Source organism: Aptenodytes patagonicus, chromosome 2 (assembly GCF_965638725.1).
Source record: "Aptenodytes patagonicus chromosome 2, bAptPat1.pri.cur, whole genome shotgun sequence".
Lineage (NCBI taxonomy): Eukaryota > Metazoa > Chordata > Aves > Sphenisciformes > Spheniscidae > Aptenodytes > Aptenodytes patagonicus.
This window is the reverse complement of record NC_134950.1, coordinates 87,568,933-87,585,959: the sequence shown is the minus strand read 5'-3', so window position 1 is coordinate 87,585,959 and position 17,027 is coordinate 87,568,933. Positions and strand designations below refer to the sequence as shown.

At 36.6% G+C, this 17,027-nt stretch overlaps 1 protein-coding gene across 1 annotated transcript in view; it reads left to right on the top strand.

Moving 5' to 3' along the window:
• Positions 1-17,027, top strand: part of CDH12 (cadherin 12) — a 630,395-nt gene that overhangs the window by 611,751 nt on the left and 1,617 nt on the right. The window contains exons 10-12 of the mRNA XM_076330376.1: positions 6,206-6,327; positions 7,769-7,886; positions 12,918-13,169. Of these exons, the coding sequence (XP_076186491.1) occupies positions 6,206-6,327; positions 7,769-7,886; positions 12,918-13,169 (492 nt within the window). The remainder of the gene's footprint in view (positions 1-6,205; positions 6,328-7,768; positions 7,887-12,917; positions 13,170-17,027) is intronic.

Genomic DNA, 17,027 nt, shown 5'->3' with positions numbered 1-17,027 from the left:
CGTAATGGTCTATGTTTCAGTAAAGCTTAACTATTTAGATTTACTGGTGGACAAAGAACACGAGATTTGTAATTTTTTTTTTTTTTTTTTGCAGTAAGGCAGCAGTTTTAGTAAATTCGGTGTGAATCTGTTTATTATTCCCAAGAGTATTTAAAGCTAGCTAAAACCTCTGAGTCAACTTGTCTGTGCACCTTCCCAGCAGATATATAGTAATATCACGTTGTCCTGGTTATGTAGAGCTGTATCAGGCAGGCTATATTATGAAATTCCCATTTTTAACAATTGCCTAGTTAAGAATCTATACCTAAGATATATTTGTGATTCATTTCAGCACACCTCAAAATATTTATACATTGACTATTATCCATAGTATTAAAAACAACTGCCATACCGGTACTACACCAGTAATTGGCAATATTTTGGAGGATTTGAGGTATACTAACTGTCAAAACTTTATATGCAGTTGTCTGACTAAGAGCTAGCACAGAAACAAAGGCTGCGGTTTGAGGGATGACACACTGCACACAACCAAAAAAGGTTAGAGAGAAGAGAAGAAAACATCTGAAGAAAAAGAGGGGGAAAAAATGACTATATTTGAAGAATTTCTGCTGTTAAAAAAATTGCCACTTGTTCAGTGCTGACGTAGAAACACTGAAACTGCCATCTCTTATTAGCGAATAAGTGCACTGAACAGTGCCTTGACATATACACGCTTACCTAGGGGAAGTGGCCCAGTATTGCAATCGGTTGCATAAACTTGCCATGGGAATGGACGCTATTGTTACCTAAGTATTTTCAGTTCTCCATTACCTTATCTCTTTAAAATAAACAGACTCCAAACTGGTAATAGGCATTTTACATTCTGTTACTTAAAAACCTTTATTACTAAAATATGTATTTTGCCTTCTCACTGTGAGAGGACAACAAAACCGAAAAACACCCACCTTTTAAACACATCCTGATGGTCATTCTGCAAATTATCTTCTCTTGAACAGGCCAATTATAATCAAAGACCACCAGATTTATCCCCATCAAGTCAGAGAGAAAAATAAATTAAACCGGCTTTGCCGTCATTCCCCTATATGTGGCAAAGGACGCCAAGGCCATGAGCAGGCTTGCATGGACTCCCTGCCTGTGCCTTAGCCCTGGGGCCTTCTAAGTGATTGTTCCCCTTTGTTCTTCTGTAGCTTCCAAATGGAACCCTGTACTAATCACAGATGATATTTGTGTTATATTTTTTCTCACAGCCAGTAAATTCTTGAAGTAATATTATGACTTTTGAGCAATCAAGTTACCTTTCAAACAATGGCACAAATGGCATGCAGTTTAGGTAGCTAAACATAGCAGCAGGCAATTGATAAATGTAAATGTAGATATGGATGTACCAGTTAGATTTTTCTTACAGGCTGATAAATCTGACTATTATTAACACTAAAGCACCAGAAGTTATAATTTTTAAAGGAATACATTCAAAAATAAGGCAGAAGAGAATTACCTTGTGTTTATTAAAGTAACCTTTTCTGACATCACCTATTGAGGAGGAAAAAAAAAAAAAAAATCTTGTTCAAAAGCCTGGTTGTTTGGGAATTTGTAAATGGTTCCATGTCCAGTGTCCTCATTCTGCATTTATTTGACATATATATTCATATATATATACACACATATAAATACAGAGATCATTCTTCCCTAAACTCCAGGTCCTGCCCCTTCATCCCTGCCTACACCAGACATGGTGCAGGTTGGCAGCTTAGAGAGAGGTAGAACCTGGACCCTTAGCAAACAGTTAATTATGAAATCTGCTTGTCCTAGGCTTGCTTGTGTCAACTTGTACACTCACAGCCAGGAAAGTCCTGGTTACCCAGCAATAACACAGTACATCTTGCATATGGACAGTAGTTGCTGGTTCCATATAGGGAACTGGGATAAGGGAAGTTATTCTACCCAAGTTATGCAATGACTAGCTCTGACCATGTATCATTATACTGTAATCTTTATTTCTAACCCTGAAAAAATTCCAAACATCTGATCTAAACACTGTCTGGGAATCTGTCTCCAAATAGCAGCACAACTGACTCTTGAGAACATCTCAGAGGTGTACCCAGTGTGGAGTGATGGATAGCTTACTGTCGTGTTTAACACAAGACACCATAACTTTATTCTTGCTCTTGTTAAAGAAGCCTGTCCCAAAGTAGAGATCTTTTTAAGCGGGAGGTAGATGATTGTTCTGCTGACACACGGATGATGACACAGACCTGAAGGCAGCTGAATGCAGAAGGTCCCTTACCCATCCATGGAAATAAAAAAATCAGCCTTTATATAGAATAAAGTGCATGAACAGGGAGGGGTTGTTTCAGACTCACATTTTTTTCCCCCCATTTCACTTCCCAATTTCTCCGTACTTCTTTTCACTCCCTGACTATATTTCATTGTATTTTTTTTTCTTCTTAGAGTAAATCAACACCCTGGTAGCCTTCATGGATGCTGAAGGCAACCATGTTTCTGAACATTTCTGATCCCACAGACTCTGCCCAAACCAATAAATTAAACATGGCTTGCATTCATTTCAAGTACAAAGGCCAGCTGGCACTGAATAGCCTATTTCTATGCCACTAAACACTCTTACCTTCCAAACAGGGTGCTCACGGGTAAATCGATTCTTTGAGAGTGGTCCCTCGCCCATACTAACTCCCAGCACATGCATGTGAATTGTCCGTAAGAACACCAGATGCCCCAGGACAAAACTGTGCCAAGGGCTGCTGTAAGAACGTAATGCTATAAAAAAAAAAATCAGAGTCCAGTGCTCAAAAAGTTCCCCAGTGTGCTGCTTAATTATTTAGTATGGAAATGGTTTTTGCGTCTTACAAAAGAGGAAATGGATCAGATGCATAAGATCTTATTTCTGCTTTCCCATCCTCAAGGCGCTAGTTAAGGTTGAAAATAAATATAAAGTAACCATAATCCTTCCTGTCCAAACCATCTTCCCAACTCCTCTAACTCTAGGCCCAAATTTTGTGAACGCTAAAGAAACCTCAGCTTAAATCTCAAGATGGGGTTTATCTTCTCCTGCATACCACAATTGGGATCAAGGAATCACCAGTTCTCCTCAATGGTCAGTATCTATTTTCTCAGATATCTTGGATTTTCACAAGTTCATTAGTCAAAGTATTTTACATATTTTCTACTACTGTAATATCCTTGAACCATAAAGATGTTAACAGATGATGGTACTCAAGCAAAAGAAGGAAGCACGGTTGTCACTATCTTACAGACAGGAAAACTGAAGAAGAAAGAAGCTAATTAATTTGCCAGTATCTTACAGACAGAATTGAAACCTGAAGTCAGTTTCTTAATTCCTAGGCTAATGGTTTAACCAACTTGTCTTCTCATCTGTGTAATCTGGGTTTAAAAGGCATGAGCAGATGTTTTCAGTGACTCACTCACTGATACCAGCATGCATATCACTGCTGTGCTCACAGGGCTCAAAAAGATTTGATTTTGAGACAAAGAGCAAACAAAACAAAAACAGATAAAATGGAGGTCAAGTCTGCAAAGTGGTATTTGAAATGTAATTCTTCATCCTCGTTCACATCAAGTATTACAGGTCTTTGTAATTACATATGAATTCAAAGCTGTACACAATCTTCTTGCAGTGTTCCTTTATATACGTGAGCAGTTAAACTGATATCAGCGCAAACAAGAAAGAAAATAAATAAAGTGATACCCAGAAGTGTGTCCATCTTATGCTGTAGTAATTCTGTTTACTTTCATGTTTGATTTTTGCTGACCATTTATGCAAGGGAAAATTCTACCTTGCTAAAATACTTAGCAAGAAAAGTTTTTGTCCTCTAATATATCTTTCAAAGAAACATAGAAAATAAATCACAGACCATCAGTGAGAAATAAATATAAAACGTATACTCATATTCGTCTGTATTTCCAAAGTATGCTATCCTATCATGATTTTGAGGGAAGGCAGAATGTCAAATCCCTTTGTTCATTTTAAAAATATACAGTCCCATACTATGTACAGTGTTCCAAAAAGCTGAAAAAATAATTTATGTAAGATACTTCAAAATAATATAACCTAAAAAGACTTCTTATAGAAACTGATATGTTTAATAGAAATGATAAAAATCAGCTAATATCTCCCATGTACATGATGCATAAATTTTGAAAACATTCATTTTTTTACTGGAAAGGCATTGCTAACATATTTCTAAGAGGAAACAAACATCTATGCTTGTACTTTCATGGCAACACGTTAATCTCTAATGTGTTTAAAGAATGTGCCCTGAAGTCCTGTTGTTCAGTGTGGTACCTTAAAATAAACACACAAAAACTAAAGGAAAACCTGAGTTACTCTGTGTGAGTTGCTCTGTTCTTTGCAGCGAGTACTGCTAGGAGGGAAGTTCTAAGTTAGGTTGTTTCTGCCAGTAACTGCATGAACTTGACCTACTCAGGGCTTTTCTGATCTCTGTCTATATTCAGCGTTGGGGTCCTGCCCTCTATGGACTAAAATAACTTCCTAGTACTTTTTTGTTTCCTATTGTACAAAGGAACCAATTCAACTGTGAGCAAGTGATCTAGATTTCTTCTGGTTCTTCGGGCATCTAAAGAACCACTGCCTAATTCCCAGCTGCTAGTCCAAACTCTGTCTTCATTCATACTGCACAATGCCTTTCTCCACAGAGACATTCTGCAAGTAGGTGTGACGCTGAATTGGAAATGAATGAGGATTAAGAGATATTATTAGATATGGTCACTATTAATTAGATATGTTCATAGGAAGGAACTACAAATACTGTGTGTTTTGGGTAGTGGGTTTTTGTGGGTTTTTGGGGTTTTTTTTAGATTCCAAGCTGAATTTGTAGGATGGTCAGTTTATCCACTACTTGTAAACAGGTAAAGCACACTTCTACTTGCAGCTGGTCCTACTTAACTAGGAAATCATTGGGAAATACCTTTTGGCTTTGACAGAGGCCTCTTGAAAACACTTCATTTAGTAGTTCCTAAGAACAAGAAAGAAAACATGTAAAATTTCTACAGTGCCACCATGAAGAGACTTTCCCCCTTGCTGTGTTAGTTATAAACAACAGAAATGCAAAGGTTTATACAAATTATGAAGTAAGCAGTTAATGCAAATAATTTGAAGGGTCCATTTATGTCTGAAGATTCAAGAAAACTGTTCTTGTACTTAACCATGACCCCATGCTGTCACTCCTACACCACCCTGATTCATAGCATAGATTTCTTGAAGAGTTAACTGTGTCTGTATAGTGGCTGCCACTCTTCATAAATGCAAAAGGATAAAATAATCATCCTTTTGACTCACCAGCTAAACTGTTTTTTATGTATCTGCTATCTTACCAGAGGTCTCAGCATAAAGTAAAAGAGAATATTGTCAGCTTTTTATTGAATTTGTGTCTCCTTTCTGTCAGACATTGCATTTGCGGGTAAACCTGTTTATAAAATGCATCTAGTGACTGATGAAGATTATCTGCATTGGTAGGACAACGGAAAGAAGCATAATGTATACTGTTTAAATTTTAGTGTTTCTTTCGCACAAAACTATTTGCTGCTTGCAAATACTTATGCACTTAAAGAAATAACTGTTACAAGATAGCCTAACGGTTTAAGCACAAGTTGAATGCTAGCTCTACACGTTTCACTGCTAAATTTACCGCTGACTCTGTCTGGTTTTCAGCAAGATTTTTCTTTACGTCTTTCTCTCTTACGTTTCTCCATCTTCTAAATGGGTATGCTCCACTTACCTCTTTAATGTCTTGAAGATGTAAACAGTGACTAAGTAATAAGTATTGATTTTCTGCATTCCATTGTGGAAAACAGAATTCAGTTTTAATCATTAGAAACATTTTCCACAGACTCCATGAAAAGCGATCTGAGAAAAGTTTGCATCTTTAATTACAGGTACAACTTCAAATTCTTTAATTTATGTTCTGATAAACATAATCATGCTGATTGATTCCTTACTCCATGAAGAGTAACGGATCAAAGTCTGGGACAAAATGATAAGAAGTTTGCTTCTGATTTCTCCTTAGTACAAATCAGAAATAAATGGAAGTCAAGGGCTTTTAGAAGTCACAGTACTGAGACCAAAACAGTTTATGACAGCTCATGAGCACTGGTGATGACAACAAACATAAATAGTATTCCTTAACGTTTTTCTCCTAAAAATCATTTACAGGTAACCCACTATTAACCAGCAAAGTCAACGTTATAATAAATGTCCTGGATGTCAATGAGTTTCCTCCTGAAATTTCAGTTCCATATGAGACATCTGTATGTGAAAATGCCAAACCAGGACAGGTATTTCAAATTTGTAATATTTGCTATTTTGCTTTTTCTTTCCTTATTATTTTTAGCAATAGAAATTTCTGGGTTTGAAAATGACATCGTGGTTAGAATTATTTTACAAATAAAATGTCTGTGTTGGAAATATTCACCTTTTGAAATTCTGTTTATTGACCTTTATGGTCTTTTTATGGTCTATTTATTTTTATTATCCCTGATTATATGGGCCTGAGCCACCCTTTACTGTGCATTTAATAGGTATGACAGGAGAAAGAATCCCTTCCTTAAAGACACTTAAATATAAGGGTAAAACTGCAGTGAATAAATGGAGTAGGATGGATTACATACATTTCTGTGTCCTATTCTGAGAAAAAGAACCTACAACCCCAAAGACAATCCTCCTGAAAGCTTGTTTTTATAAGCAGTTTCAAATATATACATAGCATGCAAAACCTATTTCAGATTCAGAATATCACCTTATGCTACGAGTGATGCCAGTATTAATAGAACTGGCCCCAGAAGCTGTTGGCATGTGCTCCTTCTGCACAAAATTTGTGCAATTAAACATAGTGCTGCAAAGCACCAAGGCCGACCATCATACATATTAACGGTTAATACTGTTTCCAAGTCAAGACTTGTAACTTCAGCGGTTCATAAATTCATTTGTCCATGACTTCATATGATATTCTTACCTCACCTTTTTTTTTTTTTTTTTAATACGTTTCAACTAACTACCATACAACCTAATTTAACTTCTAGTTTATCAGATACCTTTAGTTAGTACCTTATCCAGGCACTAACAGTAGAAAGGGAAACCTTTTACAAGGAAGGCTGAGATAAGCACTGAGTTGTCAAAAATTATAAATATTTAGACCTTTGTTACATAAAAAAATGCCTTCCTTTTAAAAAGATCAGTGGCAATCTTACTATGAAACATTTCAACTGCACTGTGCTTACCTGAAATCTAGTAGATAGGACTCTGGGACCCAAGAGTTCCTTCACGCCTAGATGGTGCAGACCTTTCAACCCTCTCTACTTCATGTCAAGCTGTAAAATTAGGGTGTAGCTTTGTGAAGTACTACAACACGTACCAGGCAAAACAGTGATAGTAGTAGCAGATAAAGCAAACTGTCTTTAACTAATCACTCACCTGAAAACAATCACTAGTATTTTGATACAAAAACCAAATATTAAATACTTCTGCTATGAATACAGGGTAAATCTTTCTGATTTCCTTCATATATGTCAAAACGAGACCTTCTGAGATGTCACGAGTCCTCTGGAGGCTATAGTATTCAGACTTCTTGCCTCCACTGTCCAATATATTAGGGGAATGACAGTAATCCAGCAGGATTTCACTTTCACTGTTTCATTTTATGTTCATTTTGCACTTCTACAAACCTGCTTCTTTTAGAGGAGTGAACGGACTTCAGAATTAATCTTAATCTGGTTTCAGGTGATACAGACTGTCACTGCAGCAGACAAAGATTTGTCACCAACTGGGCAAAGGTTTTCCTTCAGACTGTCAGCTGAGGCTTCCAACAAACCAAATTTCACAGTCCATGACTACAGAAGTAAGTTGCTTACCCATATCTCTCCTTCAGAGCAGCAGGCTATGATTATAATGACAAATATGATTACTTTGTATTACAGTCATGTCTACAGACTAACTTTTTAATTTGACTTTTCTATTTGTTAAACTATCTAGGACATATTAATATAAATTCAGGTCTTGCACCTTTTCTCATTTTTAGGGGACAGGAATTGTCAGAACACCAAAGGCTGAGATTTCCCTACAGGCCTGCAAAAACACTGCTACCTGTTTTATTTTCTTCCTTTTATCATTCAGTAACTCAGGAAGAACTCATATGCCAATGCAGGTATACCTTTAAACAAGGCACTACTGCTGCCTTGTTTAAATACTATTACTTTGCTAACTGTTTTCAAAGCACCCAGCTATTGTGCTTTCTGGAGGATGCATAGTCCTGCAGAAGAATTCGTTCTAAATATGGACAGTGCTGCTGCAGTATAACATCCCACAACACTCTTAATAATCTGTAGATTTATATAATTAACATCTCTGATTTTTCCCCCAATTTTTGTCATAACTGATCATCTCTTTTTTCTTTTTCACTTGAATGCTTTTGATAAGTGGCAAAGAACAACCCAAGATGAACAAATTGATTGTTTTTCTATTGCAAACATCTTCAAGCATGTAGTCTTGTGAACAGACACAGCTAAAACATCATAAGCGGTAGTAAATTTTCACCACTAATTACTTTAATCAAAAAAAAAAAAAAAAAAAAAAACAAACCATGAGTTTATCAGCTATTAGGTGATCTTTAAAGAACTGTGATATGATCAACTTTTCATAAAAAAAGGGTATACATTACTCTGCAAAGAAAGAACACCTAAAGCCATCCAATAAAGTTCAGTAACTTTGCCTATTTAACTATGTAGGTTATAAGTATTACTTTTAAGGAAAAGTATATAATTCTTAATTTTTTTATAACTTTAATAATTATATTCATTATTATTTTTAATTTAAATTTGAGATTATACTGAGTATGATGTAAAGGTTCCTTTCTTGAGAATTAAGTAACCCAAGCCCTAAAAAGCATTGATAATACACAGAATGAAAAAAAATTGCAGAGGCCACTTATTTAGACTTTTTTAAAACCATTTAAGTATATGACTCACATTATCTTTGAAGCCATACACTTTTGTCAATGTTAGGTGATGCAAAATTAAAGCCAACAAAACAAGCACAACTATTAATCATGAAGAACTTTTTCATTAAGAAAGTTCAGGAGGAAATAAATTTGAAACAGCAGAAATATAAACTGTGCTTATTTTCTTTTTTTTTATAGCTCCTCTGTGGAGATGACAAGACAAAAATGGTTCATTCCTAAACTTATCAGTGACTTTTATCTTAGTATGTCATAGATAGCTAAAAATATTTTACAGATGAGCAAAGAATTTAACTTAAAGATTTGTAAATACAGCATATAATGAAACCATAATAATTCATAGTATTGCAGACATGAATAATAGTAACTTATGAAACCAAAAATACGTAGATCAGCATTTTATCAGAGGCCATTCAAATATTTTTCTTGAGACAGACAGCTCAATGAATATGAAGGACCACCTTACACTGGATTCAAGTCCCCTTGATTCTATTCTTGGAATCATAGAATCATAGAATCATAGAATCATTGAGGTTGGAAAAGATTAGGTCATTACTTTTCTCCAGAAATACTTAGTCTAAACAGTTCGGTTTTAATAGCTACTAGTATTTAAAAATGTTGTGGCATTTCAATATCTAACTATACTTATGCCAAGCAAGATTTAAATGCTTTACATCTATGTCCCACTGGACTTAAAATTTTGGATAATGCTTAAGTTTGCTTCCCCTTAATGCTGCACTGTATTTTCTGTTATTTTCTCTTCCCTACTTAGCTGTTGGTAGTATTTTCTTGGAAAATTCAGCATGATGAACTTTGCTAATGTTTATAATTAAAAAAAAAAAAACCAAACTTCTCTATATCTTAACAGAAGGAGGAAAATATACCTCTTTAGAGCTACCTCATATGTTACATGAATTACTTTCAGCTTTTCAATTTTCAACGCATTTGAAGGACCATATGGCTAGTATCTTTGTAATTATGTAGTCTTATAACATGAATACTGTGTATTTGTAAATACCTTTGTCCTTTGGTCAAGATTTCTTTAAAGTAAAAGCTTTAATTTCTTTCTGTCCATTTACTAAAATATCCTTTAATTTCATCAAGATTTAATGTTTCCAAATAATTACAAACTATTGTTTTAAGTAGAAGTCTTCCAGTTCTTCTCAAGTCATTTTTATATATTTATTTTTTCAAAAGAATCTTTAAACTTAAAAAGGCTATACAGTAATTAAACTCAATGACCTTTCTCATTTACAGATTTTGTGAAGTGTGCTTAGCATATAAGTTTAGTGAGGAAATTGCTCAAATATTATTAGATAATTAAATTTCCCCGTTTAGACCAGTAATGTTGACACCATGATGACTTTGGATCTCAGTAGTCTGTTAACAAACTTTCTCTACTCTATAAAAACAAATGCAATATTCCCATAAAAAAAGGAATTAGAAACTACCAAGACACACAATTTTTCATGCATAAATGTTTGTGTGTGTATGTACCTATACACACATTCTTAAAAGCATTTCTTAATACTTACTAAAAAAGAAGAAAGAAGTACACTATTTATTGAAAGATAAGGAAGACAGAAAAAAAGGTTTTGTGGAATATTTTCCAACCATAAAAAACTTTTTAATTTTTGATGATTTTACAGAGTTCTTAGAAAAATCTGTCCAAACAGAAACTCTGTACAATATTTTCAATATCTTCTGCCTTTTGTTTGTCAAAAAGGTGGAAGGTCTGCTCTGTGCACAATTTAGAGGTATAAAAACACAACTTTTTATTTTCACTACAGAAATCTTTTAAAAACATAAATACCACTATCTTTTGAGTTAGCAGTTATGTTAGGACCAAGCAGGTACTTTGTGAAAGGAATTTTTATTCTTTTTTGAGGAAACAATCTTGTTTACTGTGTTACTATTAACGCTTTTAAAGTGTGTCATCTAACATTTTTAAACATATCAAGAAGCCCAATAACCAGTGCTATTTTACACAGCTAAAAATCATGGGTGGTGTGATATTACAGCAGGTGTAATATGTTTGTGCACCCAAGAGAATAAACTTTTCCAGGTTCCATACTTCCTCAGAACAGAACTTAATGAGGACAGAAGCAAGACAGAAGCTCAAGGTTGCCATTTGGAGTGTCTATAAGTATAAACACAGAGAAATGTTATGTTTCTAGACTATGCCTTCAGCAGCGCTGAGACCAATCCACCAGCTGTGAATAGAAGTGAGAGGCCCTGGCAGAGCTGGAGGGCTTCCAGCTGAACCGCCCACCTTCCTCTTTCCACTTTGCTGGCCTCACTCTGCTCCCTAGAGGGCTGCTTCCCTGCTGAGCACATTCAGTTGCTCATGTAAGAGAGAGAATTTTCCTTCTCTCCAGACTGCCACACACATCCTGAAAATGAATTTATTGCCAACAGACTGAAGAACCAGAAACAGTCTCAGCTTCAGACTGCAGCTCCAGGCTGCTCTGTGTAGAGTTCAAACACGTGCTTGTATTCATATTTTCAAAAGGACCTTGAACAATTAAAAGGGGTTGTAGAACAGCAACAAAAATTGTTCAAAGTCAAAGACTTAAGAGCTCAATCTGTTTGATTCTTCTCAAAGGAGAATGGAAAGTCATTTGGTTGCATTGTAACTGTAAGTCATCTTCCACATTGCAATTAGAAGAAACAAAACAGAATATAAATAATTCTATTAATAGAAATATAAATAAGAATAAAAATAAGATTAAGCTGGATGACTTCAAATTAGATCTAAAACTCTTTATACAGTGCAGATGATTAACCATAGAAAGAACAAGCTGAATATGGAAGTTGGTTTGATTCAAACAATTTTGAGACATTTTTCTTTTTCAAAACTAAATGTCACTGAACTTGACATGTCTATGTGCCATGTTTGAGTTTGATAAAAAGGGGACTTCTGGAACAAACATTTTGTCAGTCAAGTGTTTTCTCAATGGTGTCTGATCATAACATATCTGATTTTGGATATTTAGGGTTCCTTCTCATTGTCCTTAATCAGAACTGCACAGAAGTATTTGAGTGTCGAATTCAGAGCCCTTAATCCTTCTACCTAGTGACAAAACTCCAAGAAGGGATGAAAGTCATAACATGGACAGCAAGTGATCTCTTCTAAAGATATAGTAAAGCACATGGGTGAGATGGCAGAAGGGTGACTGCTGCAGGCTACCTTCATTCAGATCTGTCAGCTAATTAATTCCCTGATAATTTCATTTTGGTTTTGCTTTCAACGTAATTCTTTTAATCTGCACATCATTTCCTTGCTGCTCTGTTCGATTCAAGAAAAGCAGCGATAACTGAATATCTACTGGGAAGAAATGACAAAACTTAACTTCTAGGAGTCCTGAACACATTCATGACTAATTGATGGAAAATGTACTGATTATAAAGTACTCAGTTCATTTCTGTACTTATTTTTAATGGGGCAGGAAAGCTGAAGGGTTTTTGCATTTTGTCTAGGTATATTACTTTCAGTTTTAAAGGGAAATTAATCAATAAATAGAGACTGGATTCTAAATCCATGTGCAATCAAAGCCCTTTGGACCACAGCCTTGGAATATAATGAGATAGGGAGAAAAGAAAAACTGAAAAGCCTTCCTAATCTAATACCTGTAATGCTTTTTTTAATTATTATTTATGTCTTCCTTGAAATTTTAGCTGTCAAGCTAACAAGTTTACAAGAAATGGAATATTATTTAATGCTCTGCAAAAAATAGCTGTACCGGTCAGACTACAATACCTTCTGTAATGATAAAACAAAGCAATTACATAACACATGTCATTCACTGAATTTAAAAAGTGGAATAGCTGCCTGTCACTAAAGGTGATACAAACTACAACAATGAATTGAAGTACACAATAAAAATCCTGTAATGACTGTGTCATGTTTTACAGACAACACAGCTGGGATTGAAACCAGGAGAAATGGTTACAGCAGAAGGCAGCAAGAGCTATACTTTCTTCCAGTAGTAATAGAAGATAGCAGTTACCCTGTCCAGAGCAGCACAAACACAATGACTATCCGTGTTTGCAGATGTGATTCTGATGGTACCATCCTGTCCTGCAACGTGGAAGCAATCTTCTTACCAGTAGGCCTCAGCACAGGAGCACTGATTGCAATCTTGTTATGTATTGCTATACTTCTAGGTTAGTCCTCATGAAACCATGTGAAGTGCATTACTTTGATTATTCACCTGTGAATTAATTTGTGTTGTTATTAGCTTCATCTATTGTTTAACAGAAGCCATTGAAAAAGTGTGGCAGTCTATGAGAACTTTTATGCTTCTATGTTTCTAGGAAAGCATCCTAAAACACTAACCATGACCGTGAATCTGCTAACACCTACATATTTCTTATTGCATGAAGAGAACCGGCTTTCAGTGGAATCCAAACCATAATTTTTTCTCTGAAGTAGTTTTGTTTAAATACTTTTCTTGAAGAATTAATATTTTTAGATTATTACTAAGGTAGACAAGTCCTACTGACAGTAACAGCAGTAAGGACTTAATAAGGGCCTTTATTTAATTCTTCATGCCAACTTGACCAAAGGAGAATGAAGAAATGAGAGAGGAGAAAATAATTGTAATGTAGTCTGTGACTGGCTAGATCCATGCAAAACTTTACAGGAACATTTTAATTTCAAGCAGGCATGGATTCCATAAGGTGGCATTGTCATTTGATCTACATTACATTTAAATATTGCCTTATTTACAGCATGCCCAAAGCAGTCAATTCTCATGTGCAACCTACTTACAATATAGCCTTAATGAAGTGATAACAAAATAAAACCAACTTTGTAGCTTACACAGGCACAATGTGGGCTGCAGAAAGCAGACTGATTCTTACAGATGCTAGCCTATGGCTCTTCTTGATACTAGTGGGCTTCCTGGATCTCATGCTACTCCTTATGTATATCTAATGCATAGGCAAAAATAGCTGCAGACACAGAATATAACATATGGATACCTCTTTGCATTTGGACCAAGTCAAAGAACTCCTTACCAGATCTGCTGCTGATTGATGCTCTTGGCATATACAAAACTAATGAAGATATTTTAATTCCTGCTTTGCACAGAATGCCAGGCTGAATTACTTAGATTATGTTTGGAAAAGAGGTTTTGGTCCTTTAATAAATCCCTTCATTCCAATCAGCCTGGCAATATTACCCAGAAAAACTAATGTATAAATAGTGAGATCCCCAGTGCTGTGTGTAACCTAAGAGAATGGCGTTTATCTTATATCCAGACTTTCTCCTTACTATTCCATTGATCAATTTAAAAACTGCTTTTGGATTTTCATTTCTTGCTGTGAACCTGGCCTGACACAGAGTCATTAAAATTGCAGTTGAAGTCATTCTTGTCGAACTCATTTCTACACAAAAGACAGTCAATATATTACCAGAATCAGGAGTTATTTTAGGTCACACAAGCCTGAGCATGAATTTATAATCATTGCAACTCCTGTATTCATTATTGTGTTACTTCAACAACAGCATTTAGAACACTGTCATTTCTACCAAAGGTAGTTAGGGAATAAAAACTAACAAAAAAGCTGGTTTACTACAAGCAGATTTTGCATTCAGTTAAATATATCTCCAAAGACAAACTATTGAAAAAACCTCCACAAGCTGATTGCTATTGAGTTGCCATTTGGAATAAAAACAGTTTGTAACATTTTATATTATACAGAATTACAAACTCACAGTTGGAAGGCACCTCTGAAGATCATCTAGTCCAATCTCCCTGCTTACAGCAGGGTCAGTTAGAGCAGGTTGCTCGGGGACAAATCCAGTTGGATTTTGAATATCTCCAAGGATGGATACACCACAAATTCTCTGGGCAACTTGATCTAATGCTTGACCATTCTGTCAGTAAAGAAGCTTTCTTCTTATGTTTTAATGGAATTTCCTGCATTTCAATTTGTGCCCATTGCATCTTGTCCTGTCACTGGGCACCACTGAGTAAAACTGGCTCCATCTTCTTTACTTCCATCCATCAGGTATTTTTCCACATTGATAAGATCCCCCTAAGACTTCTCTTCTCCAGGCTGAACGGTCCCAGCTCTCTCAGCCTCCCCTTGTATGGCAGATGTTCCAATTCCTTAATCACCTTTGTGGCTTTGCACTGGGCTCACTCCAGGAAGTCCACATCTGTCTTGTACTGAGGAGCCCAGAACTAGACCCAGAACTCTGACCAGTGTCTGACCCTGTGTCTGAGCAGGGCTGAACAGAGGGAAATGATCACCTCCCTTGACCTGCTGACAATGCTTTTCCTAATGCAGCCCCAAATGCTGTTGGCCTTCTTTGCCACAAGGGCACATTGCTGGCTCATGGTGAACTTGCTGTCCACCAGGATCCTAGGTCCTTTCTATCAAGCTGCTTTCCAGCCAGTCAGCCAACATCTACAGCATGCGGTTATTCCTTTCCATATGCGGGACTTGGCATTTCCCTTTGTTGAACTTCATGGGGTTCCTGTTGACCCATTCCCCCCAGCCTGGTGAGGTCCCTTTGAGTGGTGGCACAACCCCTGTTTTGTATCATCTGCAAACTGCTGAGGTTGCACTCAATCCCATGATCTGGGTCATTTATGAAGATGTTAAACAAAACTGGTCCCAATACTGACCCCTGGGGTACATCATTAGTGACTGGCCTCCATCTGGTCTTTGGGCTGTTGATCACAACCCTTACAACCTGGCAGTTTGGCCAGCTTTGCAATCCACCTCACCGTCTACTTGTCTAGTCCACACTTTCTCAGTTTTTCTGAGAAATTGTTATGGGAGACAGCATCAAAAGCTTTGCTAAAGTTAGAATAAAAATAATACACTTTTCTCCCTTCATCCACCAGTCACCTCATTGCAGAAGGTTACCAGGTGAGTTAAGCACAATTTCACCTTCATAAATCCATGCTGACTACTCCTGATCCCCTTCCTGTTCTTGATAGGTTTGAAAATGTTTTTCAGAATTATTTGCTCCATCACTTTCCTCAGGATCAAGGTGAGGCTGACTGGTCTGTAGTTCCCTAGCTTGTTCTTCTTGCCTTTCTTGAAGATAAGAGTGACACTTGCTCCAGTCCTCAGAAACTTCTCCCAGTCCCATGACTTTTCAAAAATTATCACAAGTGGCCTCACAATGACATCAGTCATCTCCCTCACCACTCATGTGTGCACCCCATCAGGTCCCATGTCCTTGTGTGTGTCCAGTTTGTTTAAGTGTTCCCTAACCTGACCCTCTTCCACCAAGGATAGGTCTTTCTTGCTCCAGACTTTCCCTCTGGTCTTAGGCACCTGGGATTCCTGAAGGACAACCTTACCAATAAAGACAGAGGCAAAGAAGACATTAAATAGGTTGGCCTTTTCTGTGTCCTTTGCCAACAGGTCCCCTGCCCCATTCATCACGTGGGCCCACATTTTCCCTACTTTTTCTTTTGCTGCTGTAGTACTTGTACAAGCCCTTCTTTTTGCCATTCATGTCCCTCGCGAGATGCAATGCCAGACAGGCTTTGTCTTTCCTAACCACATCCCTGCATGTTCAGACAGTCACTGTATATTCCTCCTGGCTCACCTGTCTCTGTTTTCACCTCTTACATGCCTCTTTTTTTATCTCTGAGTTTAGTCAGGAGCTCCTTATTCATCCATGCAGGCCTCCTGCTGCCTTTGCTTGATTTCCTGCTCATCGGGATGGATCACTGTTGACCTTGGAGGAGGTGATACCTGAAAATCAACCAGCTCTCCTGGACCCCTTTTCTCTCCAGAACCATATCACATGGGATTTTTCAAAGCAGATCCCTGAAGAAGCCAGTGTGCTGTATAAAAAGCTGAAGTAGGATTATTTTTTCTCCATTTCAAAGATTCCAATTTTTTTTTTTTTTTTTTTTTTGTCCTTAATACTATGTGGGTTTTTTCTCTGCAATGTGGAAATTTGGGGGATTTTTCTCTATTTTGCTATGGAAGACATTTTTTAAAAAATCCCATATCTCTGTCTCTCTGAACTAAAAAGCTGAAGTCCTG